General features: G+C 49.4%; 1 protein-coding gene across 9 annotated transcripts in view; it reads right to left on the bottom strand.

The window, feature by feature from the left end:
• Positions 1 to 1,635: 1,635 nt before the first annotated feature.
• The window catches only part of OSBPL3 (oxysterol binding protein like 3), a 157,899-nt gene continuing 135,968 nt past the window's right edge, over positions 1,636 to 23,566 (bottom strand). For all 9 annotated transcript variants that reach the window (XM_045827450.1, XM_045827448.1, XM_045827455.1 and 6 more), the window contains 7 exons: positions 17,771 to 17,834; positions 15,731 to 15,809; positions 14,414 to 14,558; positions 10,358 to 10,505; positions 6,953 to 7,079; positions 5,005 to 5,127; positions 1,636 to 1,995 (listed from right to left, as the gene is read on the bottom strand). In XM_045827450.1, the coding sequence (XP_045683406.1) occupies positions 1,899 to 1,995; positions 5,005 to 5,127; positions 6,953 to 7,079; positions 10,358 to 10,505; positions 14,414 to 14,558; positions 15,731 to 15,809; positions 17,771 to 17,834 (783 nt within the window). In that variant the 3' untranslated portion in view covers positions 1,636 to 1,898. The remainder of the gene's footprint in view (positions 1,996 to 5,004; positions 5,128 to 6,952; positions 7,080 to 10,357; positions 10,506 to 14,413; positions 14,559 to 15,730; positions 15,810 to 17,770; positions 17,835 to 23,566) is intronic.

The raw sequence follows: 23,566 nt of genomic DNA, 5'->3' as shown, positions 1-23,566 counted from the left end.
ACATCCGTCCAGTTTTTTTTTTTTCTTTTTTGGAACCAACTTCTAGAGCAGACCTACTTAATAGTCCATATTACTAAAATTCAACTTTTATCTTCACTTTGTGAAAACCAGATTTGTTTTCCCCTTGAGTACCCTGAAGTCGACAGCCTGCTCCTGCCCGTCTGGGGGTGGAGTCTGGACCCATGCTTGAAAAGAGAAGAACAAAGCGCCCACCGCAGACGGTGACTGGGTCATTTAACGGCTCGGAAATGGAAATGCTCTTCACATTGTGTTCACCATGACATCGTGATGAAAGGGATGGATGAGTGCGACATCTGATGAGTTTACTGTTTTAAAATGCTGGTCACTTGCAGACTCCTCTCCACTTTGGAAACCTGGCGTCGTCCCACTGGTTCCTCGGTGTGACACTGACAAAGCAGGCATTCCTTTTTCTGGTATTTATCCTGCTTTGCTCTTCAGCGCATTCTACGGGCTCTGAAGTTAGGTAAATATCTAAAAAATATTTTTGGGAGCAATCTTTTATACCACACCATTTTATTTCACACTCCATAGAGTTATTATGGACATCAGAGTAAAAGGCTTAAAAAATTAGGCTTTGGTTTTAATGTAATCTGGGCAGAAGCTGGAACTGCTTTCGGTAGCACAATTTAACTGCTGCACAGACTCCATTCTCGTCACTTGAAATGACACATTTACAAAGACGAAGCTTCCCCTTCCGGCAGTTATCATCTGTAAAATGCAGGGCGGCTGCAAGACCCACAAGAGAGGGACGTGAGTAAGAAGAAAGTGTGGGAAAAGGGTAAGACACCAAAAGCTTTATCAGAGCTCAACACAAAGGAAGAACATCAATTCTCTACACATGTCTATAAGGCAGATGGTCCGACTTTTTATACAAGATCTAAAATACAGTGCTTATTAAGAGGTAGAAAATACCACAACAGTATTTTAAAACAATCAGTTATTTTGCTAAATGTGTACAGAGCCACACTGGTGCATGGAATGTGCTGGATGTTTTACTCTAAGCTGGGACACTCCACACTTGGCAGGGATGTGGCCCGACAGGGCAGGAAGCCGGGGTGTTGGAAGCAGAAAAGAGTTTCTTGTCAAGCATTCAGCTCTAAGGAGAAATTTCCCGCTGCCTCTCTGGGATTTCATTTGGACATTTAATGAATGGGGATTTTTCTCAGATTAAAGACAATTCCTCTGAGCCATGACCTGCATAATTCCGCACATAAGGCAATAAAAACTACGGGGAGGGATGAGCTCAAAGGCTTCCTCTTCAAGAAGGTACCATATGCACCTCGTATAAAAAACACACATTCCACCAACCTTACACCATCCTCTCTACCACCCATATGCAAATGCAAATGCAAATGTCCTTCAGAATCCAGCACCCGCAGGATCGCTCTGTTTGAGCAAGTCAGTAGCTGTCTGAGGCAAAAAGAGATTGAGCTACTGAATTGAACCTGGGTAGCGTCCTCATGGGTGAGTCACCCTGGGCATTCTTGTTTCTTAATGCACCCGGGAGAGATGGATTGTTTTTTTCTGCAACATAATTTTATAAGGCATAAATTCAACTTGAATTTTCCTAACCTTTGGAAAATTAGTGTTAAAGCTTCTTTTGCAACCCACGCATTAACAATGAATCTTTCATTTTTATTAAATACTTTATATATAAAAAAGAAATTTCAAGGTGTTCTACATTTATATAAACAATCATAACACTTGAAATTGTAAAGAACCCTACAGAAGAAAATATAGAGTGCTTGAACACTTAAAACGCCAAGCTAAGCACAAGTGAACATTCCAGAGAACATTTTCTAAATATATAGACACAGGTTTGTCGCTTCAGAAAGCCAACACAGAATTACGAGAACGCATCGCTCGGTTTTCATTTTTCACCACAAGACAGGATGGTCCAGCTGGGAAAAACCAAGATCTTTCCTGAGTTCCAAGTAGGTGCCGTTGCTCACCCAAGAGTCATCGTCGGATTTCCTGCGGAAGAGGAAAGAATGTCTTGAAAGCTCCTGAAAGCACTGCCCTCTGAGCTCTCTCTCCTATCCATCCCTCCTCTCCTAGCCCTGCTGTCGTTCTCCGTATCCCTGAGAGCCCAGCACTGGAGCTGGGAGCAAACTGGAAACTACCTTCTGACCCTCTGCGAGGAGACAGCCACGCCCCCCGGGGTGGGGCTGTGTACTAGCCGAGGCAACCCGGCTGTTCCGATCACGTGCTACGTTAACATTAAGAACCAAAGGAATAGGAAGCAGAGACAGTCTGGAAAAAACCACCTTGGTTCGCTATTCTTTGACGATAATGCACAAGTCCAACTTCAAAAGGCAGGAAAGGGTGACTAGCTGGAAGTGTTTTTCCTACTCCTGTCCCCCAGGTCTTCTTGGAGGCAACCGTCTTACCAGCTTCACCCCTTTAGGGGAATCTCCTGCCTGCAGGAGCAGGCCCACAGACTCCACCCGCCCCCGTGTTTTACACAGTGGTAGTCCTCTGTGGTGCCCTATCTCCTGAGTTTTTGACAAACTATATTTTGGAGGCCATTTTCCACCATAAAGTCAGAAAACTACAGCCCTAGGCCCCATGCCAGCCTCCTGCCTTTGCAATACCGTTTTACCGGGACACGCCCACGCCGGCCCACCTAAGTGCTGTCTGTCTGTGGCTGCTGTCACGCTGCTGAACGGGGTCCAGCAATCACCACGGAGACCTCACGGTCTGCAAAGCTAGCGGTACCAGCCATTTGCCCTTTACAGAAAAGGTTTGGTGACTCTGGCCACAAGAGACTTCTCATTTTTTTAAAAACAGTTACATAATAGTCCATGGTGGGGATGCACCTCGGTTTAACAGGTACCCTACTGGAGGGCATGGAGAAGGTTGTTTTCAATCTCTAGCTACTATAAATATGTTTATAATAACATAATAAACACATATGCTATTTCATAGGTACATGAGTAGTTACATTAAAAAATTCTGTCAAAGAATTTGTCAGAGAGAATGTGGATTGTCATTTTGATGGATACTGTTATGTGTTTTAGAAGCGAAAGTAGAGGTGCCTGTTTTTCCACTCTTGGGAACACAGGTCATTCTTTTTTTTCATATTTGTTTCCCTATTCTAGTAGAGGGTGTGTCTAAAATGAGCCAATCTGCCTATCGAAGACTTCACTAGGAAACGAAGAGGCCCAATTGTGCCCAAGCTCCAGTTTCCACTGGAAACTCCCGATGACGTTTTCACTGTTCCTCAGCGAGCGTGCAGGGAAACTTCCGAGGCCCCACACGCCCGCCCCTCGGGCGTCTCCTCGCCGGGACCGTGGCTGCTGAAGAACTCGTGCCTTCTCTCCAGGTTTTTATTCGCCATGTGCAACACGCTGGCAATTTCACAGAGAAATCAAAGGGAAAAAGCCACGGCCCTTGGCTGCAGCTGTGTTCTGCCCTCTCCATTCCAGACACAACTCTCAGATGCAACGCCAGCCTACGTGACATGTGATATTTTGCATTTAAATGTTCACGCGCTTCCCATAGGCCTCCGCAGAGCGTGTGAAGTCATTTTTGATGCTTTCGCATTACATCCAGTTGATGAATCTCCTTACCTAGCCCTTGAGACAGCTTGGTTACCCCCAATTTTTAATGATTCTGAAAAATACTGTGATGAACATCTTTATAATTACAGATTCTCCTTGTTTAAAAGTGACACTAGATGATTTATAAGGAAAAAAAAAGAATTGACCTACTTAAGGGTGTATGTGTGTATCTACCAATTCATCAGTCTATTTGTTAATCTATCCATTTACCTGTCTCTGGCCTGTTTTCAAAAATGTAATTTAAGGTCTTATTTTTAAAACATTTATACAAAGTTATGAATATTTGGGGATGAAGCTCTGGCCAGCCAGTCTCCAACTGCTCACGCCCTGAGATTGTAACAATGATCGGGAAGGATCTGACAGAATCCACATCAACTTTGAAAGAAAAAGCATTGTACTTGGGGGTGAAACATTACTTATTCCCAGTGTGCTGTGTTTGAATACATGCTTTATATTTTGCTAGTTTGCTGGTGTGATGTATTAGTAACTGGTTTCTCCTAAAAGTGTTTCTGTTGCCCGTTAAAAAACAATGACAACAAAACAATAACAACAACAAAATCCACATAAACGACCACAAAACCCTGGTTTCCCTGAAAGCAAGACTCAATGGGAGGGCGGGGCTGGAGCCTACAGCTTTTCTGCATATGTGTTTTAATGTTGATTTGAAAAAAAAATGAATAAACAACAACCCCCCTGAAGCCGTATAGAGCCCTGGCCTGGCGGTCCGAGAGCCAGGCCCCGGCCCAGGACACTGCACAGGCCCCTCCTGCCGCTGCCTCTGGTCCCCGGCCCCTCGTTCCTTCTCGGGCAAAGGAAAAGGGGGGTGAAGGGCTGATGAGCCCCGATGCCCCTTCCACAGCTTTACGACTATTTTTAACAAGACCCTCTTGGCAAGTTGAAGAGTAATTCTTCCACATCCAAGCCCAAGTGTGTTGTTGGGACTTCTGCAACTGAGACTACTACTGGACTTGGCATTTTGGTAGCCGGTGGTGTGATAGCTGCTTGTGCCTGTCGCTGTGTATAATGTACCGGGGTGGGCGACCAAGCTCAGGCACGGATTTAACCAGCTGGCCGGGCCCCGGAGCCGGGTGACGGCGGTCCCTTTGCTTCTCCACTAGCACTGACTCACTGACCACTTCCCCTGCGAACTCGCTGGGCTAGAGGCTGGGAGGCAGCTGGGCCAGAGCAAGAGGTGCAAAACGGAAGTCACTGCAGCTGGGAAGGACGGAGGAAGGGGCGGCCTAGAGCCAAGTGTCACAGCCGGGCGGGCCCTCACGCAGAGGGAGCTGGTGTCCCCACGCTGAAGCCGGGAAAATGCGAAGAACGCTCTTCCGTGGGGAGGGGGCACCCCCGTCCACTCTCCACACCAGAAGCACTGGGTGTCTCTAGCACCTGCCGACCCCCAGGGCCCGGCACACACCTGAAGAACCGCGGCTGGTGCTCCATGTTATTTTCTTGTAAGACCCGCCGCCTTTCTCTCTGCAGCTGTTCAATCCTCTGCTTCTGTATTTCAGCTTCTTCCACCTTCCCTTCTTCGAGAAACCTGAGGCATTGAGGAAGAGAATAGAGGAATCAAATCCCACAGACCTATAACGATCACTACTGCTGGGACCGCATGTGTCCCAACTGGATACGCCAGACGCTTTCCTACACACGAGACCCCCTTCCACCCTTCAAACGGTATTTGAGGGAGTAAGGGAAGATATTGTTCTTTGAACTGGTGGTTTATATATGTGGTTCCAAAATCAGATCTCTAAAAAGTCACTTGGAGTCTCCCACTCATCCTCATCTCTAATTCTTCCTATCGATCTCCTCCCCCCGTCTCACCCCCTTCACTCCACCCGTGTTACTAGTGTCTAGTGCATTCTCCCGGAGATTCTCCATGCGCGTAAGGCAAACATGAATGCGTATCCTCACCTCTTCCCTCCCTTTTGCAAACGTAAGTGGTAGCAGGCTGTGTGTACTGCACTGTCTGTGCCTTGGTTCCCTTTGCTTTACTCTCTATGTAACGACGCAGGTCGAGGCAAACATAGTTTTACAGTTGTGAGTACATGGAACCGAGTTCACTCCTGTTTTAGTTACTAACTGCTGTATTATTTGCCACACGTACAGCTGTAGACCTACTTTGCCCCGCCCCCACCCGGTGTCACCTGGAGCCCTCCCTGGGTAGCACACGGACACCTGCATTTTTCAAAGCTGTACAGTGTTCCGTTGTAGGGATGTATCTGAATTTATTTTGACAATTTCCTACTGATAGACATTCGGGATGTCACCGATCTTTTCATGTTACAGTTAATGCTGCAACGAAGGGCCATGAGTATCTCTCATTTTGCACATGGGTTAGTGTACTGTAGGGAGAAATTTCCGGAAGTGAAATTGCTGGGCTGAAGGGGGAGTCTGTAATGTATACAATCAAACTGCCCTTCATGGGCATTACAGTGATTCACGTTGCTGCCAGCAAGGCTACCGGAGCGCCTTTCCCCACAGGCTCAGAGCACGCCATGCCTTCGAATCATTGCCATCCGTAGGTTAAGAAACGGCATGTCCCTGGGGTTTTAAAAATGTGCACTTGTCTGAGTCAGATAAAGCGTCTTTTCATATTTAAGGGATATCTGCACTTCTTATTTTGTGACCTGTTCATTTTCTTATGTCCATTTTTTAATGGGTTGATCTTGATTTCTAGAAACAGTTCATGAAATGAGTAGCAGATATAAACTTCTCAGTTTGTTATTTATCTTTTGACTTTGCGTATACATTTTATTTACTTTGCCACGAAGAAGGGTGTTGCGTGTACATGTGTGTTTTTAAATAAAGTCAAGTTTTACCCCCTTTTTCCCTTCTGGGTTTTGAGTCTTACTTAGAAAGGCCTTAGGGGAGAGATCGTTCTCCCCATTTTTCAGAGTCAGAAACTGAGGCTGAGGAAGGTGAAAAGACGTGTCACACGTCACACAGCTGGTCAGCAGACATGTCACATGTCACACAGCTGGTCAGCAGCACACGGAGACTCAAACACCGGATCTCAGCGCACCAGAGTAATTCCAGTTCTGGGTGGGGAGGAGGCGGGCGCTTTTTACCCTTTCAAATGCACAATACATTTTTTAATTGAATGCAGTAAAACTCTTTAAAAAACACATTTCTTGATATTTCCACAGGAATGGGGCTCTCCCGATGAAGAGAGGTCGTGCCACACACAGACGTAAGCTGGGCTCCATGGTGCCCATGTGACGGTTCTGCGGTCCCCTGCACCCCTGTTCCTGATGGCATCATCTGTCTATCCCAGGCTCCTCTGGGGTCCAGGAAGCTGTTAATAACAGTCTATATAAAGCTCTACAGCTCTGGAGACAAAGATGGAAAAAAAGGACCCTTACCTTTGGTCTGGCCTAAACCGAGTGTCCGTAGGTGGTAACAGAGCCTTCAACAACGGATCAAGTTCATTTAATTCTAGTGCAAACTGGGTGAAGCCGTAATATTGCTCGTAGCCTTTTGGCATGGGATCTGCAAGAAAGAGAGACCGTTCATCCCTACCTTGCACTGCAGTTACGTTCCATTTTAACGTCCTCACGCTTTTCATCTCAGACCAGCTACGATGTTTCTCTCTCAGCGTTACACTCTTACACTCTTCCGTTTGCATTAACATGTTCTGGCTAACAACGAGGGCTGGATAGTCCCTCTACATTTTCCTCTCTGGAAGTCTTCTTCTACCCACCAGGGAAAGGCCTCCTCTGTGCGGCTACACAGCAAATTCACAAAACGTCCTTAAGGCTCTATACTGTGTAACCCGGAAAAATAATTTGTTCCTAAAACAAACTTGTTCAAAAGAACTCGAGATCCATGTTTCCTCACTAACAAGACTATCACTCTAGAGCATCCATTTTCCACTTGAGAGATGTCAAATTCTCCTAAAACTGTCTTCTGCCTGCAGTCATGTTGGACCACCCCCTGTCAGTGCTCAGTAAATGTTATTCTTCCCTCCACACCTGCCCTTCTTTTCCCTAACTCCTGCCCTGCCGAACCTTACACATTTCCGTTAAAAACCCTCTCAGCGGAGCCAGGAACAGAGGTGGGTCACACTGGCAGAAGCACTGGCAGCTGGACCCGCAGGGGACGGAGGACCCAAGACCGAAAGGAGAATGGCCTTTGGGCTGCTGTCATTTCAGAGGACGGGGCCCTGGAGCGAGCTGCCCAGAGGCAAACCTGTCATCCTTCTGGAGCTGCCGAGAATGGCTGAAGGGGATTCGGATATCGTCTGGCTGCCACTCCCACGACAGGCCCAGACGGCACAGGCAGGGGGGAGGGGCCAGGCAGTCTCCACCTTGAAAAGGTTGAGGCCACCCTGCAGTGCAAATGGGCCAGGCTGCTGCCACCCAGGGCCTCGGGGATGTTGGGGGCAGGGCCACTGCCCCAACGGACCTGGAGGGCTGGGCATTGAGTCACAGAGGATTATCCTGGACCCTTAAGATCTAATAACATTTTTTCCTTGCTGGTTTTTAGCCTTGCTTGGGGCCTGTCCCCTCTCCTTCGTTCCTATGTCTCCCTCGTGGGACCCCTGTCCTATGGCTGTCCCACCACTGTATTCTGGAAGCACATTTGGTTTCATAGGCTCACAGCAGGGGAGGATGAATCATACGTCATGACTCACCCCTACCTGATACGGATGATATTTAACGAGACTTCAGAATTTAGCGTTGAAGCTGAAATGAGGCGAGACTTTGGGAGGCTGGTGGGATGGGGTGAACACATATTGCACATAAGAAGGACATGCATTTGGGGGCCCGGGCAGAATGCTATGCACTGAATGTCCATATCTCCCCCAAGTTCAAGGCTTGAAGCCCACCCGCAGTGCGGCTGTTTTGGAGATGGGGCCCCTGAGGAGGTAGGCACGGCTAAATGAGGTCAGAGGGGTGGGGCGGGCCCTGGGCTGGCGGCTGTCTGCACAGATCCTTCACCGGAACCCGGATTCTCCAGCTCCTTGATCTTTGACTCCCCAGCCTCCAGCACCGTGGGAAAATCAGTTTCTGTTGTTGAACCCGCCCGGTCTGCAGTATTTTGTTATGGCGGCCCAAGCAGGTTAGTGCAGGCGTATTGCCCTGACTTGAATTCCAGCTAAATCAAGCTAAAAACCCCCCAAATTTACACTGGGTAAATCAAATCTAGACTAATAAAATCATGCATAGCGTAAGCTCTAGTTGTTCATGTACACAAATACAAATGTGTTCCGTGAGCTTTTCTACAGACCACTTCCGGACATTTCGAAGTCCTTGGTCAAATTCTAGGTCTAATTCTCTGTGTATCCTAAGTATGAAATCACATCAAAGCTTCCCAAAGTGCCCTCAGAAACCTGTCCCCATCTCCACCCACCAGACTGAAGACGGGGGCTTTGCTTGGAGACGGGCCAGGACGCTCGTGGCCGAGGCAGAGAGAGAAAGTCCGTGAATAAGACACTGACAGCAAGAGTGACAACAGCTCATGCAGGCTCTCCCGTCCAGGTGCTGCCTTAGCACCCAGAGGGGATGGGAGCCCCGCTCTGTGACACAGGCTCCAAGCAGAGGAGAGCCAGTGCTTCCTCGCAGGATCCCACATGCACCTCTGCGCCTCTGCGCCTCTGCGGCCAGGGAGGCGGCCTCCGGGACCAGCCCACACTGACTTCCAGCGACCTGGGCGATGGAGGAGAAGGTGGCTGCTACCCACTGCGGCCCCTTCCACAGGCATCTCCCTTTCTTCCTTGCTAATGGGAAGCTGCTCTGGTCTGGAGGCACTGTGTCCTCCCTAGGGGGTGAATCCAAAGCCACCTGACGCTCTCCGGGCTACCCAGGTGCCCCGCATTGCTGCAGGATGGGTCTGGACCCGCTCCAGGCTGACAGAATGTAAAGACACATTCGCTGGGGACCCGAGGAAACTGCGCTCCTGAGAAGAGTGGGGCATAAGTGAAGAACGCTCTTTTGTCCTCCCTTCTCCCTGCTTGGTGGCCTGTCACGTGGGGATGTGACAGTGACGTGTGACAACGGTTACATCCAGGAGGGCAACACGGCCACCATATCAGGAGTGGCAGAATGCACCCTCCCTGACCTGTGCTCCTGACACAGGCAAGCCGCCTCTCGTCAACCCTGGGGCCACCCACCAACTTATTAGTAATTATTAGCCCATTTCCTAATGGTTTAAGCCACTATTAGAATGGTTTTCTTGTTTTGATCAGCCTAAAACGTCCTAATGGTGGTCTTTCAGAACAATGTTTTTTTAATAGGACCACGGCTGGGAAACCTACTTATCAGATTAGAAGATGAACTAAAGTCTTAAAACACCCTGGGGCCTGTTAGGAAGGTCTGGCTGCCCCTGGTCCTTCCTCCCACGGCCGCCCACAGGGCTCAGCATCCCTGTGGCATGACAGGGGCGATCAGAGTGGCTTGTGGGGCTGGACGGACCTGGGGGATCCCTAACTCTTGTGTGCCCTCAGGTCGCCCTGCTTTTCTGGGAACGTTTCTCTCTTTGTCCTGCTCTAGCATGACTTCCGGTACTTCACTGACCCCTTCTTAGTGCCCAGTGTAGGCACAGGGGTGAGGTGTGTTGACGGGAGGACAGAACGACCGGGGAGTAGCAAAGGCTTCGTTCTGGGAGAAAGAACCCCAGGCCACCGGCGGAGTCGCTGATAAGCCTGGGGATGTGTCTGAGAGATGATTCGGTGAGTGAAGAGGAACGACAGCTCACACGCAGCTCAGAGCAGGCAGGGGGCGCCGGTGAACACCGATGCCTCCCCCTCCCCCATCCCCCATACTAACTCGCTCTCCAGACACAGGAGGCCGAGGAGGACCCGCCGCTGCAGTAGATGCTCTCGTGCCACTTCCCGAAGAGCCGGCGCACCGCCTTCCCGCTCCGGTCGAACACGGTGCCTTCGATCTCACAGGCGTTGGTGCTCCAGTACTTTGCCTAGAAGTCAAGCGGGAGTGGTCTGTTTAGTATTATGGGGTCCACTTATTACAGACACTGAGAAGGGGGAAAAAGGGAACGGAGAGAACCATAAGGATAATTCTACACTGCATATAGTTCGCCAGTTCTGGATTCTATCATTTTTTATTACACTTTTAATTATGTAATAAAAATTAATAGCTAACCCTTTATTTACAGTTTGCAATTCAATGAACCAACATTTGATACGTTTTTTTCTGGGTGTGTGAGATGCATTTTCTTCTACATTTTCGACACACAAAGTAATAAGGGAAAGTTCAGTTTGTCCACATCAGCCATGGAGTGTGCTTGGCCTGTAAGCTCCCCGCCCCCCACCCCCCGGAACAGCGGTTCCCTGGTGCTCGCCGTGGGTCTGACTATTGCAGCTGGAAAGAAATATACCTCCTGTAATTTTTTTCTCTAAAGGAACAAGACAGTCTTTTATAAACAAATACAGGTGGCCACTTTGTCAACCAACAAACGTTCAGTTTCTTCTATCATTTTCCCCCCAACCATAGGTCTTTTCATCCAATCTACAGGGACCTGAGCCAATCCATATGACACTGTGGTTGGACCAGGTCTGAGACCAGACCAGCTCAGCTCAGCTCTGCCTTGAAGCTTTATGCAGTACTACACCATGCCCAGCAGAGGGAGCTCCGACTTCCTAGAATTCATTAAAAAAAGAAAATCTCCCAATTCCTTGGCTGCCCTAAAAAAGTCTCCACTAGAAAAAGGGAAGGCATTACTCCACAATTCAAAAACCCTAGTACTATTTTCAGCCAAAACAGAATCCATATTTGGAAGCTAATGAAGTTGAGTGGCATTTTCAGGCCGTAGTCTGACGGCTTGGCCTCCCCACCCCAAGTCTGTGCTCAGCATCTTGACCTGAAGCAGAAATTTGAAAGTCGTAGAGGGAATTTCAGGGGACAGTGGGAAGGGTTCACAGGAACAAACTTAAAGGACACATGGTCATAAACTAAGGGGAGGGTGGTAATGGGAGGGAAGTGGGGAGGGGTGGGAGGTGGGAATGGATTGGGAGTAAAAAGGAGAAAACTGTATTTGAACAATGATTAAAAATAAATAAATAAATAAGAAATTTGAAAGTCAGTTCTCACGTCATGTAAAACTGAGGCAAGAAAGATAAAAATACTGTCCAGGCTGTTCAGTTTGTTCTGAAGCAGATGCCGGGTTTTTTCTCACACATATTTGCCAACAAAGCCAACGCTGGCAAGGGGATGGGGCCTCAATGGGAGGCAGTCCCGACCCACGGGCGCCGCCGCCGATGCCTGCTCGCAGGTTCTCTTTCCGCAGCAGGCACACGGCCCGCGTCCGAACGCTCTTCATCTCGTGGGGCTACAAAAACCTGCGCTCTGGTCTGAGGTGGACAAGGACCAGGCGGCTGGGAGACACAGGAGCCCAGCACACCTCCTCGGGGGAAATGCTGAGAGCTGGGCGGCTCTCCCCTGCAGGAAGAGCGCGCGGATTCTGTGCCAGGCTGCCTTTTGCTTTTTTTTTTTGCAGACAGCTTAGACGAAGCTTTCAAAGAGGCAGGGCCATTTTTATTTAACGCCAGATCACTACTAGCTTTGTGTCTGACTACAGCCCAGTCCGACTTGCAGGATGTAAGAAAGACCCCAGTCCACCCGTCCATCATGCCCCCCCCCCACCAGCTACAGGTGGCCCAGAGGGCACCCCGTGAGATCCCATGATGAGAACCAAATACCTCAGCTTAGAATTCACCTTAACTCAATGCAAATATTTTTGAGGGTAGGGTAACACTTTCAGGCCCTTTGAAGTACTTGAGATTTTTAACAGCAACAGGGCATGGAAGGAGGAAGAGAGGAGCAAGGGGGCCGCCACCGAGGCAGGTGGGAGGGAGCGCAGACCACTCCACGCGTGTGCCGCAGGCCAGTCCGCTCACTCATTGCGCGGATGGGCCTCCACTGGGCGCCAGGCACCACTTCCAGGCGGCAGGCTGCAGCCCTGAGCAAGACAGACCGGCCTGCCACTCTCCTGGGGCAGGGGTGGCAGGAGGGCATGGGGTGTAGCAGATAAACAAGGAAACCCACAGGGAGCAAGCTAATTGCAGTCAGCGATGACAGCTTCGGAGAAGATGGGATGTTGTGTGTGGGTCACCGGCCAGCAGTGACCATGGAACGCTGTGGATGGCTAGCCGAAACACACGCGAGAAAGAACAACACATGCACAGAGACAAACTAGTTTCTGTGGGGAAGTAGGGACAGAATGGCCACCCCCCCTAGTGGGGAGCGCGCTGATTTACCGTCCATACCTGCTTTTATTGGGATCATTTTGCATAATAATTCAGGTAAAGTACAGTACTCATTAGGGGAAGTAAGGAACTATAGAAAACAAAGAACTCTGCCCGGTCTATTGAGTTGGGGGTCAAAGAGCTGTAAGACTGAGGAACAAATTAACTTCCTCCTAAGACCCTTCTCATTCAACTGAGAGCATTCTAAACAAAGAAGGTTTCACAGTAATTTACATATTCTTTCTTAGGCCTGATCACCCAGGGAATCCGCACTTCTCAGTACCGAGCTGCACCACCCTGTCATTGTTTTAGGCTTAGGTGGAGCAAGGGAACTAAGGTAACCAAGACATAAGGAGATTTTCTCCCAGACGCTGAGAACTCAGGCTATGTCAAAGCCGAGGAGCGAGGGTCCATCACCCCCTTTTGCTGCAGCCCCCCAAGTCCTTCTTTTGGGGGGGGCCTCCCAAAGTGATCGTGCCTGTCTTAGAGTCGCTTTCCCCCCATGGGGAATCTTACCCGTCTTTGGCTAACTGACCAAGCTTTTGGGGGGTTCAGTCATGGATAAAGCAGCAGAAGCAGCATTCCTGCCAGGGAGATAAGCTTTTGTCTCCTGGCTGGCTCACGGTTCCAAGGGCGTTCCCTTAGCTTTAGCCTAGGCGGGGGTTTCAGCCTCTGATACCAGTCAGGGCGGTTCCCAACAATGGGATGTGATAACAAGGGGGGCAGGCGGTGGGAGGATCTGTGGAGAGGGGTCCAGGCAGGGAAGACGAAGAGAAAGAAAGAAGGCCGGTGTGGCCTGAGGACCACAGTGAGGAAGGACGGGCACGCTGAGGTTGGAGAGGAGGGAGGGGATGTGTGTGCATGCCTGTGTGTGCACGTGTGTGCACATGTGTGTGTGTGAGCTTGAGGGGTGGGTAGGGAAGTGCAGACTGGGCGGGGCCCGTGGGCCCCTGTAGGGATGAAGCTGGTACCGTGAGAAAGACGGAAGTTGTTGGAGATCTGGTCGAATGTGACACAACCTCCTTTTTTAAAAAAAATGTAGTAAAACATACATAATGAAACCTACCGTTTCAACCATGTGCACGTGTACAATTCAGTGACAGTAAGTACCTTAATGATGCTGTACAACTGTCGCCTCATCTCTCTCCCCAGAAATTGTTGTCCCCCCAAAATGAACCTCTGCGCTCATCAAACACTCCCTCCCCAGACCCTGCCCCCCAGCCCCGGGGCCACCAGCATTGCACTTTCTGTTACCATGGCCCTGACTGAGGTGCGTCCCTCATAAGAATGGAATCACACAGCATTTGCCCTTTTGTGTCTGGCTTATTTCCCTCAGCATACTGTCTTCAAGGTCCATCCACACGGCAGCATGATGACCTGTTTCCAAAGGCTCCCTGTGGCTGCTGCACTGAGGATGGGCCAGAGGGAAGGAAGGAGGCCAGGAGGAGCCATGGCCCTGGTCCAGGTGACAGAGGTGGACTGGGACCAGGGAACCCCTGGCATGGCTGGTCTGCCGGCACAAAAGCGAAGGTGAAAAGTTCCCCAAGATCCCCTGTGCCCCTCAGCCCCGGCTGTGCCAGGGCCTTCCCAGGCCAGAGCGCCCAGGGCCACCAGAGCTCACCTTGGTAAAATTCACTTTGCAGTGGCAGGAATCGTCATTCCGGTTCTTGATGACGATCTCTCCGTAATGCTCAATCCACCTCTGCCCGCTTAAGATGTTATGGATGCAGGAGGTGACTTTGTTCCACTCAAAGTGATCTCCAAAACTAGAGGGGGAGAGGGTGAGAGGAACAGCTCTCAGCAGAGCCCACAGTGCATGCAGACAAGCACGCCACTGTCACAAACAAGTCGTGTCAGGAAACACTCATTCCTGCACCCAGGGAACCGGCATGGACGGAGCTGCTCAGCCACGCTGGGCGGCCTGAGCTTTTACTCTCCAGGGAGGCACCTGTGCCATGGAGCTGAGGGCAGTCAGGCTCAGGAGCTGCCACCAGAGGCTTCTCTACAGTGGGTCATCTCTGCAGACAGCCCACTCCCTCCAACACAGGAGGGAACTGAGAGCCAGAGGTGACTTGCGTGAAGTCCCCAAACTAGGAAAGGGAAGTGGCAGTGGGGGAAGGCATTCGCAATCTGCTCTTCCCCGACACACATGTGAGCACACACATTTAGGTACACATATATGTATGCATGTAAATATATGCACATGTAGGCATATGCACATGTATCATATGTATAAACCTTAATGTATATATATCTTAAGTATTTTACAATGAGAAAGTGCTCAGACACTACTTACGGAGGTAAATAATAATTATGAGGATAATGGTAGCCAGACCGAGCACTTGCAGGGCACATACCACGGGCCACATACGATTTTACATGCTTTGCATATACTATCTGTTTAATCTCTGCAGCAGCCCAATGAAGTAGAGGGTTGATTATGCCCAGTTCAGAGATGACAGCACTGGAGATCCGAAAGGTTAGGGTACCTCCCAAGGATGTGCAATTGGCAATTAGTAAGGAGCAGAATGAGGGAGGGCACATGGATCCTGGGGGCGTGGTTCTGGACGCCATGTTTTGTTTTATGAATAAGTGTCAACAGTCCCTGAAGGATCAAGGCCAGATCTCCCTTCAAAGAAATCTCAACAGTGAGGCAGGACTGCAATGTTAAAGAAAAACCACCATTCTTAACTTTTTAGAAAGTGGAAATGAGTTTTCAGAAAGCATCTTTTCAAGGGATTTTGGTCTCCAGGAAGCACTTTCATTTGAGGGAAATAAAATGTGAGGTTGTCAAAATGGGAACGTTTGGACTGACTGTCAAACAGATTAAGAAAAAACCACTCAGTGCCTTGGGGGCGGGGGGTGCGTGGGCAGCCTGTCCTAAAGCCATTATCTTGGCCCTGAATTCTGTCAAGTTCCCACCCACAGAAGCACTTACTTAGGCAGAGTCACGTGGGTTGTGCCAATGGGGACAATTTCCAGGGATTTGCCCCAGAACTTGTTTTTCCATCTCACATCTGAAATACAATAATACAACATGTTACACATTTAGCGGGAGAGCTAGGTAGATATAAGTGTTCTTGGGCCACATAGATGGTCGATTATGACACAGGACAGTCTTCATAATAAAACCTGTTACCATATAGGGTGCCTTTGTGACTTTGTATGCAATCCAGCGCCCCCTCGGGAGAGCCCCCTTGGGAGAGCTATACAGTGGAGTATGTTGTGAGGCAAAACGACCCCAGAGGAGAGGAGTGGCCACCATGCAGGAGGCCACCAGGCCGAGGAAAGCAACTGAAGGCAGAAGACATAGCCTGTTCAAGGTGGGGCACGGGGTGTGGTTCGGTCCTATCGGTCAGACCGTCCAGAGGGAAGAGAACACAGACAGACTGGGTACCAAAAGTGGGCTCTGTGGCCTGCCTAGGAAGTCTGGTTTGTGTGCCCTGGGCAAAAGAAGGTGTTTGTCTGAGCAGGGGACTGACTTTGCAAAGACAATTGGCAGCAGTAAGGAGAACGGAGTAGGAGCAGGAGAGATGAGGAGCAGGCGAGAAGTTACCAGGCCACGGCAGCTACTCTGGGGATAAACCAGGGTGAAGTGAGCCCAGACAGTAGTGGTGGGGATGGAGTGGAAGGGAACGATCCCGGGACCAGTAAAGACGTACAAATAGAACTGGGTGACAGACCAGGTGTGCAGTGTGAGTGACAGGGAGAACTTGGGGATGATTTCAGACTTCTTCGACTTGCATGAGTGGTGGTGCCAGCAGGGAGACGGGGAACAGAAGGAGAAAGGCACAGACCACTGACCCCTCTGGCTGCGGCATGACGCTTCAGGCCGCAGGGGGGCAGAGGTGACAGCAGGGAGGCCAGTGGGGCCATGCCCGATGGCCAGGACAGAGGCGGAGCTGGCCCAGGATGACCCTGGCCACACGTTACTACATGATTTCATTCACATGAACTATCCAGAAAAGGCAGATCTATGGAGAGTAGGTCAGTGGTTGTCTCAGGGTGAAAGAGACTCATGGAAATGGGAAGTTGGGGTGGGGGGAGTTGATAAATAGGTTTCTTTTGGAATAATGAAAACGTTATAAAAACTGATTGTGGTAATGGTTGCACAACTCTGTAAATATACTAAAAACCATTGGGTATCTTGATAAAGGTGCCTCAAGAAAAAGATAATTGGCCATGTAAAGCAAAGAGAGTAGTAGTAGCAATGTACTGCAGGGTTTATAATATACATGAATACAATGTACGTCCACAATAGCACAAAGGTTGGGAGAGCAGAAATGAAGGTATATTTTGTAAGTTTTTTTATAATACAAGTGGAGTGGCACATTACTTGAAGGTAGACCGTGATACATTAAAGATACATAATACGAATCCTAAAGTAACAACTGAGAAGTGAAACAAAGAAGTATAGCTAATAAGCTAGCAAAGGACCTCAGTCCAAAAGGCAAGAAAAAATTAATCCATTTAGAAAATATTTGTAGCCTTATTTATTCTTTAGAACAACCCATGCCCTCCCAAATCCAGAGAGAACAGTTCTCAAATTTAAGAAAAGTCAGCAATGTAAATGTGATTTCAGAAATAAAATTAAAAAATTTGAAAAGCAAAAACCCCTCTGCTATCTAGACTATGATAAACAACTGAGTATTTTTGTGTCTCTTGAAATGTGAGGCCTTTCAATGTCTACGGAATGAAAGAGAGAAAACGTTACAGGAAAATGGTGGTGATCACACGATTGAGAATTTTTTGAAAGAGGGAGCAACTAAATTATCCTCCTGACTCCTCAGCTGTGAAGCAGACAAATATCAGTTACTGCTCAGGGATGACAGGCAAGAACACGAGTGGATACTTCCAGCGAGCCCACGTCCAGGGCCCACTTTTAATCTTAACAAGCATTCACCAGCAGCTCCTTACGACACAAATCTATAACATCCCCCAAAATACTGGGGGTCAGATACGTTAGTCAGCACATTACCTTGCCAGAAAACAAAGTTCCCCGACTCGGCGTGACATGCAGAGATAGGTGGGTGGTGGCTGACCTGACGGAAACAAGAGCCAAAAACAAAACAAGTTATTAACTTTGTGTCTTGGGAAGTGCATTCTGTCCCCCTGGCACTGAGATGTGACAGTGCTCAGCGCCTCTTCAGCTTTCTTTCAACCAGCCTGCCCTTCACAGGGTGCTCCGAGTGCGGCCAGCTTCGATCGCTCAAGTTCGTCAGGGATGAGAAGAAACTGGGTGAGTGGAAACCTCTGGAAACCTCGGAGAAAAGTGGCCGGGGGGTGGAGGGTGGTGAGTGATAAGGGCAGAGACACGTTTGGAAAGATGTGAAAATAAAATCAGGGACACACAACTGCTGCCCGCTCATAAACCCTATATATAATCTAACATTGTCTACCAAGGTCAAAATCCCTATTAACCTGTTCTGAAAGTACTTGCATTTAATTAAATTGTCAAATCCCAAATATTTTTAAATGCTACTTCTTGGCAATACAAAAACTCACTTTGCGGGGTGCGGGGTGGAGGGATTGAACGAAAAGAAAAAGAAAGGGGAAAGAACTCAGGGACACAGACAACAGCATGGTGATAGTGGAGGAAGGGCAGGGGGTGGGGGAAGGGCAGGGGGTGGGGGAAGGGCAGGGGGTGGAGGAAGGGCAGGGGGTGGGGGAAGGGCAGGGGGTGGGGGAAGGGCAGGGGGTGGGGGAAGGTGGAGGAAGGTAGAGGGGATAAATGGCGATGGGAGGAAACTTGACTGGGCTAGGTGAACACACAGTGCAGTGCACAGATGACATGTGGCAGAACTGTGTACCCGAAACCTGTATAATTTTGTTAACCGGTGTCGCCCCAATAAATTCAATAAAAATAAAACTCTTGGCCTTCGCAGATTTCACTCTTCTGAAAGTCACAAATCCAACCTCTTTGCCAATTACCTATAGGAACTGACTGAAGATAATTTTTTTTTTAAAGAATCCTGTTTCTACAAAGAGCTAAACTGCTAAAAAAATTTTATTCACTTTCGGTGAAGATAGAAATACGCGACGTGAGTAAATACACAGTCGCATCCTAGGAAGGGGAGGCCCCTGCAGCGGACTGGAGCGCGCCCCCTAGCGGGCCCCCTGCCTTTCGTCGCTGCAGCCACCACTTCGGTTCGGTTCGCTAACGAAGGCACTCCTGGGAAGACAGCGCCTCCGGACGTAACTCGAGGCTCAGGGCTGGTGCAGGTGCGGTCACTGTAATTCAGTGTCAGTGAGACCAGTCATGGTGCCAGCCGTGTTTCCAGAAATTCCTGCCAGCTGGTTCTTACCAAAGTATGCTACATTTAGGGCATTCAGCCCGAAGGCTTCCTGTTACACACGAGGAGACAGACACCAGAAAGGTTACGGAAGGGTTCCCCGCCACACGGACAGGGAAGAAGTCATGGTAAAACCAGTGGGTTTGGTTCACAGCATGGTTTGGGGGGAGAGAGAAGAGATCCTCAAAGCCACCCGCTGCGGAGCCTCGGCTGCAATGAGGAACGCGGTCTGAACACCACTTCTGGGCGGCACCCCTGCAGGCAGAGAACAGCAGGGCCAGGACAGCCTGGAGCTGCCTCAGCGCTGCGTTTCTGTTCCCGTTGACCCAGTGGTGACCCACAGAGGCATCCGAGTCTTAGCTGGAGTCGGGACTGACCCAGCCCCGGAACAGACACTCTGTGTTAGCCTACTGCCTAAATCCGGTTTAGACTGGTTTCCCAGCATCCCTCTCCCCTCTGATTGGCGAGGATCCCCAAACATTCAGGAGATTAGCATATGTGGATTTTATATGCACGTTTCTTTCTACAAGCCTGAGGTCAATGAGATCCCGATGGTGAAGAATTCTTGTAATTGATTTATGTGTTTGAAGGCGTTCTTCACCCTGACCTAGTTACTTTTATGCTTTGAATGCATCAACAGGTAAGAAGCAGATGGGAAAGAGTGTATTTCAACATTTGTGTATTTTGTGAGTTTTTCTTTTTTGGATTTATAAAAATATCCCTTAAATACATCGATTCTGCAGCTGTCCCGAGACATAACTATGTAGTCCTAGTTCCTGGCTCACCTCTGTCCTCAAAGGGCAGTTGTGGAAAAGAGGGCAAGTGCCAGATGGAAAACAAAAAAACCATCCAGGGAGGGGGCCGTGGCCAGTCTCTGCATGGCATTCATCGGACTTGACTGATCCCCATGAGGTGCCGGGCCCTGCCCCACTCACTGCGGACACCGTGAGAAACAAAAACCTCCACCCTCATGGAGCTAACGTTTTAGTGCAGAAGTGGGTGAGGCAGACAATAAACAAATGAGTATGTAATTTGTCAGTGGTGCCAGTTTTTAGGGATAAAGCCAGCCATAAAGATGGGGGAGGGCTAAGTGGTAGTGCTGTCCCAGACAGGGTTATTGGGGCAGGACTCCCGATAATGGAAAGTTCTGGGGTGGAGAGAGATAAGGAGGTGAACCACACAGAGAGCTGGGAGAGGGGCGTCCCAGGTGGAAGACGCAGCCACCGCCCAGGGCTGGCAGGTGCTTGGTGTGTTTTAGGAGAAGCAAAAAGGCAGCCTGGCTGAGACTGAATGAGTGAAAGCGGGAGGGGGCGTGTTTCTGGCAGTGGCATCTTGGCGGGCTTGGTGGGCCCCGGCCAGGACTTCCGCTTTCATTCCAAGTGACAGGGGAAGTCACTGGAGAGTTTAGAGAACTTGTGCCTCCTACTTGAAGCAATCACTCTGGCTGCAGGTGAGGAGCTTGCTATGGAAATGAGAGACCAGACAGTGAGTCTGTTGCAATAATCCCCGTCACTGATTATGGTGGCGTGGGCACGGTGGCCAGCACCAGTGGGCGGGCAGTGAACACAGCCGGCTTTGGAAGGAAGGCTTCCGCACAAATGCCCTAGGGTTTGCTGGTGGATAGGATGGGGATTATAAGAGACTGAGCTGTTAAGAATGATGCCAAAGATACTGGCCTGACTGGGGGGAACATGCAGTTGCCAATTATTTTCTCTTCCCCTGTGTTCAGAGTTAATCTCTTATTTGATATACACCTGGGTCCTTGTGAAAAAAGAAAAACAACAGGAAAAAAAAAAACACATTGAGGACTTGACCTAGGAAAGGAGAGGCACTGGTTTAGCTACCTTCCATTTAATTCACTGCTAGTTTTACTGGAACAGCTTGAATCCCCCCCCCCCACCCCCACAAGGTCTTTAAACAAGAGGTCACTGTGATCCGCAGTAAACACCTCTGGCTTCTACCAGATAAAAGAACTGTTCAGAGAGGGAATGTGAGGCTGCAACGAGAAGAGTGACAGGCACGGGTATTCACAGTCTGTCCGAGAATTTTTGTTCCAGTTCTCCGGATGCGTCACAGAAAAGGAAGAAGGGCCGAGCCCGTGGAGCAAAGGGAAAAAAACACTTCTTTGAATTTCTCCCATTTTAGTAGCTTTCCGTAACTCCACTCAGTGTTCCTGCCACACACTCTTGAGAGTGTGTAAATGGTTAGGATGACAGGAACACAGGGACCCGACAACTGAAGTTTCAGGTAATTAGGAGAAGCCACTTTTAGGCAATAGCTTAATTGCACGTCCTAAATTTAGACAGCAAACCTGTCCCAAAGGTACACAGAGAAGCAAAACTGACTGAAACGAGTTTTCGGAGCGGAGTCCTGCAGCCACCGATGAAGCTCCAAACGCATGTCCGCTCTGTGCCGGGCAGCAGGAGCCTCAGTCCCTGAGGGGACAGAGGAAGTCCCTTTTTCCCTGAATTTCCCCCTTTTGGGCTTATTCAGAAAGCCAAGGCTGAATCAGATTTCTTGGCACAAAGGAAGCTCCTTCCCCGACACGGTGGAACGGATGACAGGAATGTTTATAATGGACTCCTAGAAGTATCCGGTCCACAAAGGCTGCCCGCCAGCTCACAATGGGGGCAGAGCACAGAGTCCTCCCGTGAGTCTGGAGGATGAAAGGTTTAAGTGGCCAAGGCAGACAAAATCCCATCGTCTGAACAGTACAAAAAAGGCTATTTTCACATGGGCAGCTGATAAATCCAGTGGCTCTGAGCTGATAAATCCAGTGGCAACTAAACCTACACAAGAGACCTCCAAAAAAAGCTGACGGACAGGGGCCAGGGAGTGGAAGCAAAGGGCGTGAGCCGAGGGGGACTGGACAATGCTGCCACCTTCAGTCTCGGCATCCCCGCCTGTGACTGATCCTCTCCTCGCCGGCCACACTGTGGGCGTTTTGAAGATCAAATGAGACCCCATACCAGTTTGAAAAGCGTGAGGCACTCTGCATGTCGAGTTACAAGGAAAATTGAAACAACGCATGTTTTCTCTGGTTTCCGACCTCACGAGTCACATTGACGTTGCATGTTTGGGTCTGTTAGGTGAGAAACGACACAGCTCGATGTAGCTGAGCTCTGGGGCGCACCTCAACCTCCCTGGTCACTGACCACTTCGAACATCCACGTGCCCATGAAACCACGAGGCGACAAAACCCAGGGCTTGGAGGAAAGGCACCAACATTACTTTTCGAACGATGTCCAGAACACATGGCAGAAAAGCCGAGTGACTCTTGTTACTTCCCGGTTCCTTTCACTTGGAGATATGCGTTCCATCAATGCCCTTCCTCGTTAGAATAAATTCCACCCCAAAAATGCTAACGTGGGGGCCCTCCCCAGCTTATGATGTTAGTCACTCGGTGACCTCTACTCAGGGTAGAGGTGCAAGAAGACAAAGCAGCCCCTGAGCTCTGAAAGCCGAAGTCTGTCACCTGCACGTGGAGGGCAAGGGCAGGGTCGTGAGGTCTCTAGGAAAGGAAAGTTCAATGTCTCCTGGGCCGGAAGCGGCAAGCGGGCAGTCCGGCCCCTTGAATTAAACAGCCACCTCTCTCTCTCACCACACGCACCTCTCCCCGAGTGACCTGTCTCTGGGGGAAGCATGCCTGGTCGTGCTGACAACGCCTCTGGGCCCCGCGGCGGGTCTATTTTTCATGGTGAGTGCGAGGAGCAGCTCTGTAGTTCATGCATCAGCATCTTGTAACCTTGGCGTGGCTCTGTCTCCGAGAGACGCATCCATTCTCGGGCGTATGAGAAGAACTAACTATCTAAGGCCACAAGGCTAAATTCCACACACAGGAGGTGGCTCCACTGTGATCGGGGTACATGGTATCACCCCGGGGAAGCCGGCTGTGAGGTCTCTTGGCTGCCCCATGCTGGCTTTCTGTCCCAGACACACCGGTGACATTAGGCCCCCTTCAAAGCACTTGAGTGAGTAGCGTGGATACAGTATATCTTATTTCAACACTCCTCTTACTACTCTTAACACTGTATATTTAAAAAGATTTTAAAAGTTGCCTCTAAATATAAGAGCAGTAACAATGTGCTGAACGTGTATTGTTCTCAGTGCAATAATACTTTATATAGCAGTGTATTATAATTTCACTTAAGCCTTATTGCTACCTATGAGCTAGCACTACCACTCCTATTTTATAAAGAAACAACTGAGCCCTGGCTGGTGTGGCTCCGTGGATTGAGTGTTGGCCTGTGAACCAAAGAGCCTACGGACTAAAAGGTTGCTGGTTCGATTCCCAGTCAGGGCACATGCCTCGGTTGCAAGCCAGGTCAACAGTGGTGGGGGGCATGGGAGAGACAATAACATACTGATGTTTCTTCTCCCTCCCTTTCTCCCTTTCTTCCCCTCTCTCTAAAATTAAGTAAATAAAATCTTTAAAAAAAAAAAGAAACAACTGAGGCTCAGGAAATTTAAGTCACTAATAC

This window comes from Phyllostomus hastatus, unplaced genomic scaffold (genome assembly GCF_019186645.2).
Source record: "Phyllostomus hastatus isolate PE091 unplaced genomic scaffold, TTU_PhHast_1.1 phas_scaffold_78, whole genome shotgun sequence".
NCBI classification, from domain to species: domain Eukaryota; kingdom Metazoa; phylum Chordata; class Mammalia; order Chiroptera; family Phyllostomidae; genus Phyllostomus; species Phyllostomus hastatus.
This window is presented reverse-complemented; position numbering and strand designations above follow the sequence as displayed.